Source organism: Erithacus rubecula (genome assembly GCF_903797595.1).
Source record: "Erithacus rubecula genome assembly, chromosome: 6".
NCBI classification, from domain to species: domain Eukaryota; kingdom Metazoa; phylum Chordata; class Aves; order Passeriformes; family Muscicapidae; genus Erithacus; species Erithacus rubecula.
In genome coordinates, this window is record NC_136688.1 from 45,573,143 (window position 1) to 45,588,031 (window position 14,889).

General features: G+C 41.0%; 1 protein-coding gene across 4 annotated transcripts in view; it reads right to left on the bottom strand.

Moving 5' to 3' along the window:
- ITPK1 (inositol-tetrakisphosphate 1-kinase) overlaps positions 1-14,889 on the bottom strand; it is a 137,538-nt gene that overhangs the window by 93,214 nt on the left and 29,435 nt on the right. For all 4 annotated transcript variants that reach the window (XM_079308139.1, XM_079308140.1, XM_079308137.1 and 1 more), the window contains exon 3: positions 13,487-13,511. In XM_079308139.1, coding sequence (XP_079164265.1) covers positions 13,487-13,511 — 25 coding nt within the window. The remainder of the gene's footprint in view (positions 1-13,486; positions 13,512-14,889) is intronic.

A 14,889-nucleotide genomic window follows, 5' to 3' on the forward strand; every position in this document is an offset into this window, starting at 1 on the left:
CAAGTAACTTCTAAGTAACAAAAATAGCACATGAAAAATGGGTCCCTTTCAAGCTCTCTCCTTCTATGGGAAACATGATGAGAAAAAAATAAAACCTAACAGCAATTAATTTTAGGCACATCCAATAAAGTGTATTTTATCACTTATATTTATATCTCAGACTGACACAAGGCAGTTAGACATAAGCTAACTACCTACTATAAAGGTGACAGCAATAGAACAACAATTTATTTCACTTACTCTGTTGGGGATTTTTTATTTGGTTGGATTTTACTTTGGAAAGCAACAGCAAGAAAATTATTTTTACCAGGAGTATTAAGTTTCCCCTCTTCATCCTGTGCTTGCAGGAAGGTTGACCTTCATTTTCTTGGTAATAAAACTTTTCTTACGCAATTTTTCCTTTTTTTAGACATTTCAAGCTCATTAGTCTGCTATTTCAGAATCCAAAGGTAATCCTGGAGTTCTGGAGAAAATGGGTGGCATCTTCAAAAACAGGTCTGGGAGTGCTCTATCTAAAACACATGGTATTTTAAAATGGAATGGGAAGCGTGGCTGAGTCACAGGCCCACGCTTTGTGTTAACACGAATCTTCCTAGGAAAACTAGGAAAGGAGGACACACTGAGATTGACTTTGGTCCAGATTAGCAACATAACTACATATTTCATGCTCTTTAGGAGATCACCCAGTCCAGGTAGAAAAGATGCTACCTACAGAGGATACTCCTGCAACCTCACTTTCCCACTTATACCACAGGAGCACTCCCATAGGTCCTGCCCAGAGCCACCTCCCTGGATCACAGGATGTACCAGACCACAGAAAAGGTTTTTATAAAGTCTCTCTACACTACTGAAGAGAGCAGTCTCTCACACCCTCTACCCTCCAGACTCTTTCAAAAAAGCATACTAAAAATGCAGCAATAAGCTGCTGGTGTGTTTGTTTTTTTTAACATTATAGGGGCAGAGGTTCTCAAAGTTGCCATGCTACTTGCCTTCTATATTTATGCCTGCTATATTTGACCAGTTCCCATAGAACCAAAATCCCTCACTGAATATTGAAATTATCCCATTAAAAAAAAAATCATCCTGAAATTAGTATTACAAGCCTTCTTTCTCTACCACATACTTAGCATGCCTATGGAGTATGCACGTTTCCCTGCGTATGGTAGTATTTCATTAACTGCAAAGGAATAAGTGTAATCACTGAAACATTAAAAGCCTGTAATTTTAGTTTTCTTCTACTGAACTGCCAATAAGTATCATGATATCACAGAATATCCTGAATTAGAAGGGACCCACAAGGATCATAGAGCCAAATTACTACAGCAGATTCTACTACAGTATAGATTCTACTACAGTGTAGTATTTTTTAAATAGAACCATGAGAAACACAAATAGCAAAATTGTCCTAATTTGTGAATCATATCTCAGGCTATTGTATTGTATTATATTTTGCTCTGAAATTAGAAAAGTCCCTCAAAAATGGCCAAAAAAGTACAGCAATTTCTACAAATGTTCAGAGAGGGAAGGACACCAGTGGATTAGCTTCAGCACACAGACTGAGAGGCTCTGCCTTCCTGTGTCCCAAAAGTACAAGTCACTCATGAACATTTGCATCACTATGCAACAGAAGAGGTCTAGAACAACTCAAATACAAGCAGTTTAACAGTAAAGATGGCCAGAAAATCTGCCAGCATTTGATAATGGAATTCATTCAGAAAAAAAATTTCAACTAAGATTCTTTGGAGGACAGATGGACAGATGGGATGAGATTCACACACACGTCTGTGCAGAGTGGGTTGCTGCATTCATATTTACACCCTGAGGAGACAGCTAGAGCATTTGGTTTTTTGCATGAACCTCAGCAGCAGCTGCTCAGCACCTTTGAAAAGCAGGCTCATCACTTAGCAACTTACCTCAGACTTCAGATATAAGAAGGACCAGTCTGGTCAGTCATCTGACTTGTCGTATGACCCAAGCCACAGAACTTCCCCTCACCATGACCTCCATCATAACTGACAACCTGACAGATACTTATCTTTTTGAAAATAATAAAATCATTATTTTAAATATTTTCTACTAACTGTGAAGATAATTTGATACCTAGTAAAATCTTGTAATGATTATTTCCCCTTACTAGAGCACCCCAGTTCCACCATGGTACTACAAATTTCATGTTCCCACTACATCTTCTATGCCATTAAAAAAGAAAATCACCTTTCAAAATCTAAAGGAACATATTAAAAATGTAGTGCTGGCAGCTCTAGTTCTGTCATGTTTGTCTTTCAGAAGATTACAGCTGGAGTCAGGCTGTAATTCAGCATTCAGCAGTGGTTCAGGAGGCAGGACTCCTCACTGAGGTTGGCTGCAGGATGCAACAGAAAGTCTTCAAGCACTGAGGCTACCACCTCCATCTAAGAGCTAGCACCATAGCTTACAGCCCAGGATGTGTTGCAGCCACACCCTGGTGGCAAGGCACACTTCTGCCTGTCCCAGGGCAGGGAGCAAGGCGTGACAAACACAGCAGTGTAAGCTGGTACACAGCTAGCAAGGAGCAGAAGGGACATGAGCAGTTCAGAGGGAAGCAAGCAGTTTAGAGGGAACATAACAGCTCATCATAAAGCAGGAGACTTCTCATCAACAGTGCTCTCTCTACAGAAACAGGCATTCCAATGCTGTACTTGGATAGATCAACACACATTGGGTAGGTCTGTGGTCACATACAGGCAGACATGAACAATTTGAATCTTCTTTCCACAGCCAGAGCAGATGAACCCGGCTCTGCTGGGGATGCTGCTTGGCCTCCCTGATGTGGCACAGAGCTCAGGAGGTTAGTAAGGCTCATGGAGAACAAAGCCAGTCCTCTGATATGCTAGCACAACTCTGCAACCTTAAAATGAGGAGTTGGCTTGCCTCCAGGCAACTTTCAAGTACAAGTACAAGCACCGGACGGGCTCCAAACACAGGTCCTTCAGTACAGCCTGTTCTGAACTCCACAGTGCAGATGTTTGTGAAGGAGAACAAAGAACGATGCAAGGAGTGGTCAGAAGTTTGAAATTTGCTCTTCAAAAAGCTCTGTCTTTGTGGTCTCCTCTGGACACTCTCTAACAGCTTGATGGCTTTTTCGCATTGTGGTGTCCAAAACTGCCCCCAGCACTCGAGGTGAGGCCACCCCAGTGCAGAGCAGAGCAGGGCAATCCCCTCCCTTGTCCCACTGGCAATGCTGTGCCTCATGCCTCCAGGACAGGGTTGGCCCTCCTGGCTGCCAGGGCACTGCCTGCTCATATTCAACTTGCCACTGACCAGGACCCCCAGGTCCCTTTCCAGGGACTGCTTAGAAGTCATTTAAGTCAAGCACATTATTGGTATCAATATACAATAATAAAAGGCCTGCAATATGCAGACATTCAGACCTGAACTTACAATTCCTCTGAATCAAAGAGAACCCCAAACCTAAGCAAGGAAAAAACCCCACCACAGGAAAAGAACTATTGATTATTAGAAGCAGAAGATTCTTAGAGCTGTACAAAGACTATACAAAGCTGTAAAGCTGAAATAGCAATCCAGATCCCAGACCCTTCCAGGGAACTTCTGTCCCTTAGGTATTACTTGGTGGAGCACTAATTAAGAAGACTTAATTAGTTCTTTCAATATCAAATAGTTCCTTCTATTTTAAATACTCAGGAGATGCTCTATAGTAACAGCTGGAGATGTCCCATGACTATGAACATCCACACAAGCAGAGAGCATCATTAGATCAATATTACAAACATCTAAGTAAAGTATTTTACAAACCCACTCCACATCAATGTGGAACTGTTCAGCTTTGTTTTGCTTTAAATTTCTATTTACTTGATGTTTCTGGGTGTTTCCTCATTGTTTTATGCTTCATAGTACTAGCATGAGCATGTCACTGTGCCATTGACTGTTGCTAAGTGATCTTCTGCAAACACACCAAGCTCTTGAGACAAAATCATAAACAATCCTGAGAGATTCAATAAATAAAGTTGTAGCAGATCAATCCTAAGAAAATTTGTAAGGAATTAAAATTCCCAGTCATCAAAAACTATGCTTAGTACTTCTCTCTATTGAAGATGAAGTAAACTCTGTCAGCTCTTCTTCTAAACATTAACTTGATGGTATTACTGCACCAAAACTTGGCTACAGACTGACATATCTGGGCAGTAACAAAGCAGACCATCAAGAAAGCATTTCCATGGACAGATTATTTTTATGCATGATTATGCTGCATTTGTATTCCAATTCCTTAAACAAAAAGACAGCATAGCATTACTTCAAAATCACTCTTCCTGTAAGCAGAGTCAGGCTGTATCCACTCCAGGAGAGTCTTGGACAGTAGTTATAAAAAACAACCCTCCAAAAGTGGGTACATTCAGATTTAGGGAAAAGGCAAAAACAGATTCAGATTTGAAAAGAACACATAAAAAGTGTCACAGAGCTATGAGCTAAAAAACACCTAGAGACCCCTCTACTAGCTGCTAAAAAAGTACAAGACACCTGACAATGATCTCCACTAATTCAGGACTGTCACAGGCCTGGACCATACTGTATAAACTAAGGATGTTACAGCACAAGCAGTAGCACTGTCCTGGTCCCTGAGGGTGCTGTGCCTGCTCAGGCACAGCATAATCACACCTGTGTGACACACAGTGCTCACAGAGCCAACACAGCTTCTGTGAGCATCCACTTCTGCAGGCTCACTTGAAAAGATTCAGATTTTTGGAAGCACAGAAAAAGTAAAAATGCACTGATTTAATTGTACAGGCAGGTTGAAGAAGCTAAGAAGAGATCCAGCAAGCAGATACTCTGAAGAAAAGCAATCACAGCATCTGTCAAAAGAAAGCAGAGAACTTGAGCATTCAGCACACCTGTTAGACAAGATCAACCACCAGGCTGTAGTTTCCACACCCAACAGGAACTGAAATCAGTGTGAGGACGTGGCCCTTTACTGGTAGGAAAAAGGTCCTCTGGACAATGGAGGGCCACCAACTCTAACCTGCCCTTTTTGGCTCAAAAGTGGAAAAACTATCAGGAGCAGGGAGCAGGGACCAGTGGAAGGATTTGTCACCAGCAGGGAACAAGTGCTATCTCTACCTCCTTTTCAGTCACTTAGTTCAGATAACCATCTATTAAGTCTTGTATGGTATGCAAGTCATCACAACAGGCTCATGAACACGTAATCTGCTTTGACTCAGTTTCAAACTGCTTTGTACTTAAAAAGAAAAAAAATCTGTTTCCCTCTCTAGACCTGCCATTCTTTTTTCATCCACTTAAAGGTTGTTATCATAAAGGAAAAGGTATTACAAAATAAGCTTATCTAGGTCACAGGAAAGAATATTTTCCAAGCTAACCTAGAGTGCAAATGACCACTCTGCAATCAACATAAATTCTCTACAGAAAGCAGTTAGCCTGTTCTCTAATCTTGCCATCAGTAAGGCAATGAACAATTTAAGACTGGCTATGTCGCTGAGTTGCACACTGCAGTTGTGCAACAAAGCTTCTTGTACCAGAAAACAATTTCAGATGCACCTAGACCTTTGAGTAAAGGAAGCTCTTAGCTCTAATCAACAATTTATCACAAAGCTAAAAAGCTTCTCAGATTGCAAAGTCAGCCAAAGATTCCTCTACACAGTTGTTTTCCTTATATTTCAGTCTTTTACAGTATTAGCTCAGTCCCAATGGCATCTTTTCCATCCCGTCCTGGGATGATTCTGTCAAAACACTGTAAATAACTTCTTTGCACTTTGGCAAGGCACCAGAAGGAGGAATAGTTTTTTGCAAAGAAATCCTCACTAACTACTGAAACAAACTACCTTCAAACACACACTCAAACAAGGACAATGTGTATAAGTTCACATGTATAAAAACTTTATACATGTATAAACATGTATATACAACTTTATACATACAAACTTATTCAAGGAAGCGACTGGGAAATTAAATGAGGCAATTATAATTTACTGAAGGAAGCTCAGGTTCAAAAATTGATCGGTGAATTCTAGTAAGACACTGAACAATCATGGATCCCAAAATAGCAACCAAAAAACAGGGTAAGGTAAGTCCATTGCTCAGCAATAGCAGAAGCATTCTATGGTTTTGAATATAGGTGTAGGTTCTGTTTTCCCACTCGTAAGCTCTCTTGTGCCAGTTTCCATGCATTAGCAGTTTCTTTAGCTGAAGGCTAAAGACCAAGTACAGGAAAACCTAAGAAACTTTAGGACTTAATGTCTTTGAGCACCAGGTTTTATTGAAACCATTCACTCTTGCAACATCAATACATTTATCTCCTTTAATTGTGAAGTGCCAGAAGAGCAAACAAGCATGCAGTATTTTCAGATACAATTATCTCAGGTCGCAGATCAAAGGAGTAAGTCTTGCAGAAGCTGGAGAAAGAAGAGTCAATATACACTGAAAAGGCTTCCTCAAGCTCCACTGATCTTCTGCAGTTCAGATCTACCAGCACCCTCACTGAAGAAGACGGGCATGCAAAGAGCCTGCTCCACTCATCTGATGATACTCTCTCTCTAAGCTTCGACTGGAAGCAACCAAGTCTGAGTTACAGTGCATACATGTGTGATTGCTCCTAAAAAACACCTCTGTGGAACTAAACCCCAGGGCTGAAGACAAGGTTACAACTGCTGTGACAGGAATGAGCTTGAAACTCTGACAGAGCAGAGAACTGCATGACTTCACCCCCAAAATACACAAAGGATGGGGCATTCATCTGTGAGAGGACAGGGTCAGAGGTACAGTCACCCTTGTCATGGTACCATATCAACTCCCCATCCTTCCTACTCCAAGAAAAGGTCAAAAGAGCTACATGCATATTTGTATTTCAACACTGACTGCAGTTTCAGCAAAACTACAAATGAGACAGGTTGGTTTTAAAATAAGGCATTTCCTGAGTCACATGCCTGTGAACACACTCCATGTGCCTGTTTTGATACCATATCACAACACCTGCATCCAGTAAGACAAATAACTCTATTGTTTAATGCAGACTCAAAGCCAAGTCTTTGTTGGACAATAGGCACCATTGCAATAATCATGATTCAAAAAAGCACTGTCTAATTGTCATTTTGTGCAAAGACTGTGACTGTATGCTCCAAGAAGAGGCAAATAAAGAGTTTTACAACCCAGCATTTCTTTGAGGGCCTTATTTTTATCCATACTGTTTTTTGATGAGGGATTTTTGAAGCTTTGCAGTTCACAGAAGTATCTGTGAAGACATATGCTAATGACAGAAAGAATATTATACACCAATCTTCAGAAATTAACAGTCGTGTTTTCCTTCACACACTCATTTGTCTAAATCTATCCACTCAGATACCTGAAAGTAACTTAAATGGCATTGCACTATGTAGAATAATAACTTCATTAGACAACAGAGGCAGAATTTGTGACAGACTTGCCTAAAGTGCCTGCAGTAAGTGACAAAGCAAGGCAACTCCTTACTGCAATTTCAGTCCCAGTACAGCTACCAAAATCTTTGGCAGAGGTCTCACAGGGACTGGATTTTTACTCGGGTCTTTCCAACTCCCAGCCTTTACCACTGTTAGGAATCACTGCATATACCAAGGAGTGGGGAGAAGACAAAGGGGCTGGGCAGAGCTGGCTCCATAGGCCAAAACAGTACAAGCTCCAACCTGACAGCCTTTCATTATACATTAGTTACAGATTTCTAAATCTCAGTAATGTTTCCACTCACACAGGTGCTGTCTGCAGCTGACTGCAGAACCCACACCTCTCTGAGGCTACTGGGATTCACCGTCAAAAGAAAGCAGTCAAACTAGTCAGGAAGAGACTCTCTGAGAGACAAAAATTTCTTCATGGCTCACTCACTCATTCACCAAAAGTGAAAATAAATCTAAATGCAATTTGATTTCTTCAGCTTACTCTGACTAATTTTTAAGTATAAGTGTTTGTTGTAAATTTAATCTGCTTAATCTACAAGATGAAAATGTTTCACAGTTTTGCCTTTCTTCCCTGCCCAAAGAGATGTGTATTTATTCTTCTTCCCCGGTGGACCAGAAAGGCCCATGCTGCACCTAAGTGACCAGCAGGCTGATGCAATATAAAACACTGTGCCAAAGTCACCTCTCCCTGCACTGCAACCTGGGCTTCTTTCCTGATGGGCAATGCTGCTTCTCACCTTTCACTAAGGTCTCACACAGAAGGCTCTCCTCTACTGAGAAGGACCAGGGGGAAGATTCTGCCTGGGATTTGTGCTTCCACACTCTGGTTTCTGGGTTTGAGACAGATTAATGCACTTTTCTGGAATAACCTACTTTGTGTGCTTAGCACACCCTTTGCAGCACTGGCACTAAAAAGTATCAGGATCTTTCCAAGATTTTAAGCAGTGCCCCTCCACCTTCAAACACATGCAAAGTACCTAACAATCTAGACTGGGAGGGGCTGGAGGGCCTCTATAGCATCATTTCCAAAAATGCACTGAAGGCAAACCAGGCTGCCATTCTCAGGAAAACATGAATTTTACTGAAGGCCTGGCATGCATGTAAAAATAAACTTTCTTCTCCCAGTACTGGAGAGCCAACTCTCTAACATCTCAACAACCTTGCTTGCTTTGGAAGCTTTCCAGTCACATCTTTCTGTATATGCTATCAAATACATATTTTACAAGATCCTTTTCTTGGTTAGAACACTGCTGTTTCAAGCTTATTCCATTAATACTTCATGTGAAAATAAACCTCATTTCTAGAAAACAACAGTTCCCTGGCAACAAATAGTAGAAACCATTGTCATTAGTATTTCACTTTGATTGAAGAATTAAATTAAGAGTGCAGAGGGCACCCTGAATTATCTTTTGCAGGCTTCAAGAAAACCCTTGTCTCAAAGCAGTCTTCTTTTCCAAAGTAAAAGACTTCAAATATCTCTATTCCCAGAGAGTTGGGGGAAAAAGAAAAACAAGACAGCAGTCGAGACCATTGTAACTACTACAATCAGCTGTTCCATATCAGAAAACATTCTTCTTCATATCCCACTGCTATTAAAAAGCATGCAGTTTGAAATACGACTAATCCCACTTTTATAGCCAACTGACTAGAACATTTTTCTAAGATAAAAGAGCATTAGTGTTCATTTGATCCAAAAACACCCACCAAAAATAGGAAATCTTCACTATTTTAGAATTAGCTCTAGGAAAGTTTGGGTGTGGAAGTGTTTGAAACAGCTTTGAAGTCACAAGAAATACGAAGGCTCCACACTCTGTCACACAAAAGCCTAACTGGCAATTTGTCAGAAGCTAAAGGGCTGCAGCTAATTATTCTGGGTTTGCATAGCTTGTGAAACAAAAATAAATGCATGTCTCTATCAGAGGTACTTGTGATGATTTCCACTTCAATGCACATGTTTTCACTCTCACGTTCTTCAAACTAAGCCAACAGATTTTTCCTGAAAAACAAGGTAGATGTTCTTTCTCTCCCTTGCCAGCACACAGCCATAAGAAACTGGCTACTTCACTAGTTAAAGAAGAACTGACAATTTTCAACCCTATATTTTGCCCTCCACTAATTTGAGCAACAGAGGGCTGGAAATTGAACAAGATGAGAAACAGCTTTACTTTTTAGACACTACATAAAATCCTTATTTGCTAGATTCCATTACAGTAGATGGCTTTTTTTCAATAATAAACACCTCATCAGCCATTCACTGCATAGCTTTGTAGGCAGTCTTTGCCTTGCAACAGTGATGAAAGAATTTATTAAGAAATGCTTCAGTTTAAGCATTTTGTGGCAAGTCACCCCAATGCCAGCACAAGAGCTGCTCTGCCTCAGCCTTGCCAGCTGCTGCCTGACTAGTAACTGCCTGCAGGCCATGGCAGATGGGCTTCAGACTTGTCTGTCACCTGCTCAGGGCATCTCTACCCTTCTCTGGCCACCAGCTCAAGCCACGCCAGCTGAGCAGGCAGCTGTGAAGGGTGGCAAGAGCCAGTAAGAAAGGAGAAGGTATGGAACATCCACAGGAACCACAAGAGCATTGCATTCAGAAGCTTCAAATGCAGCTGAACTGGTGCTGCCTGTCACTGGAAGGGAGCCAGCAACCCCAGCCCTGCTAACCACCTTTAATTGCTCTTGCCTTCGTGCCCACACGACAGCACAAGCTACTGGCCCCACACCCTTCCAGGACAGCTGCAGCTGAAATTCCTGCAGCACAGACCCCAACAGCACTGGGGCTGGTACTGCAACAGGTTCCCTGGGAAAAATGGGACACATCCTTCAGTCTTTCCTCCTGCAAAACTGGAACAAGAGTGCTTCCTTACCTGGTGGAGTACAAATAAATGAGCACCCCAATTCAAAAAGCACCCTGATACTCAAGTGATTCCTGCTTAAAAATCAAGCAGATGCCCCATAAGAAGAGAGATGCAGGACAGCATTCTGTTAAGAGCCCATCTTGAAAAGCTAGTAAATCACTTTTTTGGTTTTTTTCCTTGAAATATAACACTGGTTTGTGGCTGCCCTACCAACTTGTATTTAAGTTGCAGAAAGCATATCTAAATCCAAAACATTGCCAGATTTTAAGAATGCTGCAGAGTTTTGCCATGTCCACTGGAAAAAACAGAAATGAGCTAATCCTATTCAGGGTCCCAAATGTTTGGGTGCAGGCTCAGACTCATACTATCTTTGGAAAGTTCATAACCTTGAAAGCTTTTTATTTAATTAATCTACTGTACCATCTTCTAAGCCAGCTAGCTTGATGGATGTTACTTGGTAGTACTATATAATGTTGCACATTTCAGCTCTTGTACCTTGAGTTCACACTGAATTCCTATTGTGTTAGAAATTAATCAGTATGTATAAAAAAACCCAATTATTTATCACCACACAAGTTGAGAAGTTTTCTGTTTGTTTTCAATGTGATGCTTTAAGTAAAGTCTTACTGCTAGATAAAGGAGAATGCCTGCTACCACTGCCAATCCTTTATTTCACTTTGGAGGTTATGCATGTTCCCCTACTCAATAAAAACAGAAAGCTGGAACCACTCTCTCTGCTGAAAGTGGAAGTCTGAGAGAGACAAAACACAAAACCTGAACACAAGTCATGAAATGTTAATTGCCATCTAGCAGCAGCTCACTGAATCTGTTACAGCACAATTAGCTCTAAGAAAGAAAAAAAAAAAAAATTAATCTGTCTAGCCAAAAAAAAAGAGGACTATCCTAAATCCTCCCTGCAGGAAGGAAACAGAAGTCACACAGGTGCTTATTTTAAGACTTCCAAGACTTCTCTTTAGTAGTAAAAAATCCTTTCCTGCTCCTGTGAAACATCTTTGGAAAAGAATCACCTGGTGTATGCTCATACCAGTCAGTCCCTTGTGCTTTGCTCTCTAGAAGTCAGTAACTAAATCTTACCTTCCAACTTATTACTGGAAAGCTAGTCTACATTCAGAAACATTCTGAATTTATGTAAAGAAGAAATTAGGTAAACATCCTGTGTATCTTGGGTTTTGATTTATTTGCTTACTGTCAGATCTAAGAGCTTGTTTCTCTCTAACAGGACATGTTCTTTAAGGGAGAAGGGGAAGTAAATAAAAGAAAGGCTGCTGCTTGACACAGGAAGACAATATTCCCTCTGTCAAATAAACCTTGTGCACCAGATGGATACCAAGACAATCCTTCATCTAGAACCAGGCCTGGGGGGACAGATCATGCAAGGTGTCCCCAGCAAAGGTTTCTAGCAACAAGGGATGAAGAAAGGTCCCATTTCTGATACATTCCCTACTGGCTCTGGCACATGCAGCAGGATGTATGAAGCAAAACACAAGTGACAGGCAAAGGGTGATCATGCACTTCCATCCATCCTGTTCCAGCAGAGCAGCAGGCACCAGTGACTGAGGTATGCCTTTGGGGCACAAGTTCCCAGTATAGATTAGTCTGACATCTCAACCACGCTGTCAAATTTTAGACCATAAATTTTGAGAACATAAAGTGTTTTTATGGGAACAAAGTCCTGTATAGTTCTGTCCAAATGTTTCCCAAAATGCTCTTACAATAAATAAGTACTTTCTAATAATTTTGTGTCTGTCTAACTAGCCATTAAGCTGCACAAACATCAAACTAAGAGGCAACCTGTAGAAGGAGAGCAATTTCAATTCAGATAAAATGGAGTCTGCCCTCTGCTCAACTAATGGATACATCTCTGAATTGATCTCATATGAGCCCCTTGCTGCTTAAATGTACAGTGCACATGCAAGGCACAAATAACAAATGCAGGCATTGGACTGTAATACACTGGGGTGTTAATAAAACAATAATGTCCTCTAGACAGTGACACAAATACAGGCTAGCTTTCTCCCTGTGCTCCTGATCAAGCTGTGCTTTGCAAATGCTGGTTTTTATCAGTCTAGTAATGCCATTATCAAAACTGATGAAAGAAGCTGCTCCTTAGCTCTGAGCAATACAAGTACAGGTAAGGAATATTATGCTGTAGTGGTGAAAGGTTAAATACAGTCAATAAAGTATATGCCCTTTGCCCTTCTAGCACAATACAGTTCTTAGGCAACTACTCATAACTGAAAGACATACTCTCCATTTTAACTAGCAAGGGGAATTTTCTAAGTCTTTTCTGACGTGGAATCTTTAAAATATAATGGCCTGATTTTTCAATTTGTTTTTTGTTAAGTGCTTTTCTCCTGCTCCCTGCTGGTGTTGAGAAGCACCTTACACATGGATTTAAGAGCAACCTTAATTACCCATGGCTGACACACCATTTTCCTCCTCTCTCCTCTGTTGCCTCTATTGAGGCAGTTTCATCTCTGTTTTACTAAGTGAGAAACTCACCACTTCAGAGTTCAAAATGAGCACCAGGTAATTATCAGCAAGACAGAAACCTATACTCTTCTAAGCACACAAAATAAGCCAGAAAGAAAGAGCATGCCTCTCCTTCATTTTTTAGGGCTTATAGTGTTCTATGTTACAGCTGACATGTAACACAATTCCTTTCACAAGCTGACACCATCCTTTAAGTAACATCTTGTGTGAAATATGACCATTCAGACCTGGGAAAGAACAAATGTAGCCAACACCTGAAGTTATCTGTAGATGGGCCACAACTTGAAGGTACTTCAGTATCATTTCACTGCTCACTGAGTTACAAGAACATTCCTTCTGCCATAGCTTTTTTTCAAAGGGCAGATCCTGTTTCTGTTAAGCTTGACTGCCTGTGAATGCAGCTAAAAGAGTAACATCACCTAATCAACTATCAGATCTTATTAATCAACAGACACAAGAAAAGCCTAACTGCATTCCCACTTTCACCAGGGCACCCATTAAGCTGGACTGCATGTGGGCTCAACAATGCTTCATAAAAAGGGAATCCTCTCTTTCCAAAAGCAGTATCTGTTATAAAGAACTGAATGGAAAGAAGAATCATTAAGCTCAGGTTGTACTGGCATCCAAACAACAGCATTTAAAAGCAGTAATCCTTCTTTACAAGAAAATAGAACTTTTACTCACCTGTACTACTTCTACACCTCTTTTCCTGAAAAAAAAGGAAGAAAAAAAAGGAAAGGTTAGTGTTGGAAATGTGGGGGAAAATGTAAAAACAAAAACAAATGGAAAAGCACTGCTTCATACTAGAATGCAAACAGTAAAAATCTGCACTAATAACCTGATTCAAATTCAAGAAAGCACTTGTTCAGTTTCATTCCTTGTCTAGGAAGCACTTTAGCAGATTCTGAATCATGGCCCCAGAAGTAACCCAAGATGAATACTAAACATCTACAGCACTGGGACTGATAGGCTGTCAGGTGAGCACAGGTAGGAAGTGGCTGATATTAGGGAGGGAGCATCTCAATTTTAATTAGATGTAGTTTGCTTTTCATTTCTCATCTGCACTCAGTGTGCAAATTGCACCACAGCACATTCTGCATGCTTGACAGATCTCTTATTTTGAACTAAGGATACATGCACAAACATCAGGGAGAATGAATAAAGTACCTTGCAGCCATTTATCCTTTTATTTACAACCTTATTCTACCCCCATCATTTTGGAACAGGATGCTACCCTGTTCAAAGACTTGCAGTCAGTCTGATTCCTTCAAGAGCCCAGCTCAAATACTCGGGGTTTATCAGAAAGGCCCAAGCCTCTGGCCATACAGAGAATCTTTCCAGTGATCCTGAATTGCCAGAGATGAGAGACTAGAGAGGCCTATGGATTACACACCAAAATGCTGAGAACTGCAATTGACAGCTTAGACAGCTCTGTAGAGACAGTTGTTTACTCCTGCTGGTATGAGAATTGAGATTCAGGTACATGCAGTCAGACAATGCTCAGTCACTGCCTTTGACAATTTATCAAGCAAAACAAACCATTTCTGCACTAGTCTTGAGAGCAGAACTGAATCCCTGGCACAAAGCCCAGCCATGCCTGCTCCATGCCCTCCTCCCAATACATGCAGGCTATTTAAGTAAGTTACAATCTTCTCACTTGGAAGACATAGGAAATTTAACGTTAAAATGAAAAGCCTCAACAAGCACAAGACAGGAATCTCTATTCCTTGTTCCCACTAGCCCTGTATGTGAAAATCAAAGCCCCTTTTTGGGGGAGGTCATAGAACAGGACTGCCTAACTCTGCCCTCGATGCTTTTCTATCTAAGAGCATCTGTGTTGTTGTCCATAGTCACAAATGCTGCACACTGCTGAATACACAATGGCTCCTCCAGTTTTCCACCCAATACAGTAGGTCTTTCTTTTGGGAGGCTATTACAAAGATGCCCAAAGGGACAGGCAATCAATCAGCATCTGTGACACAAACTGCCCCCTCTTCCACTTTACCAGTCTGGAGTCTCTCCGGCCTAGAAGCAGCATTCAATGCACAGACACAGGAGAGAGCCTGTTGTGAAAGCTCAGCAAGGAA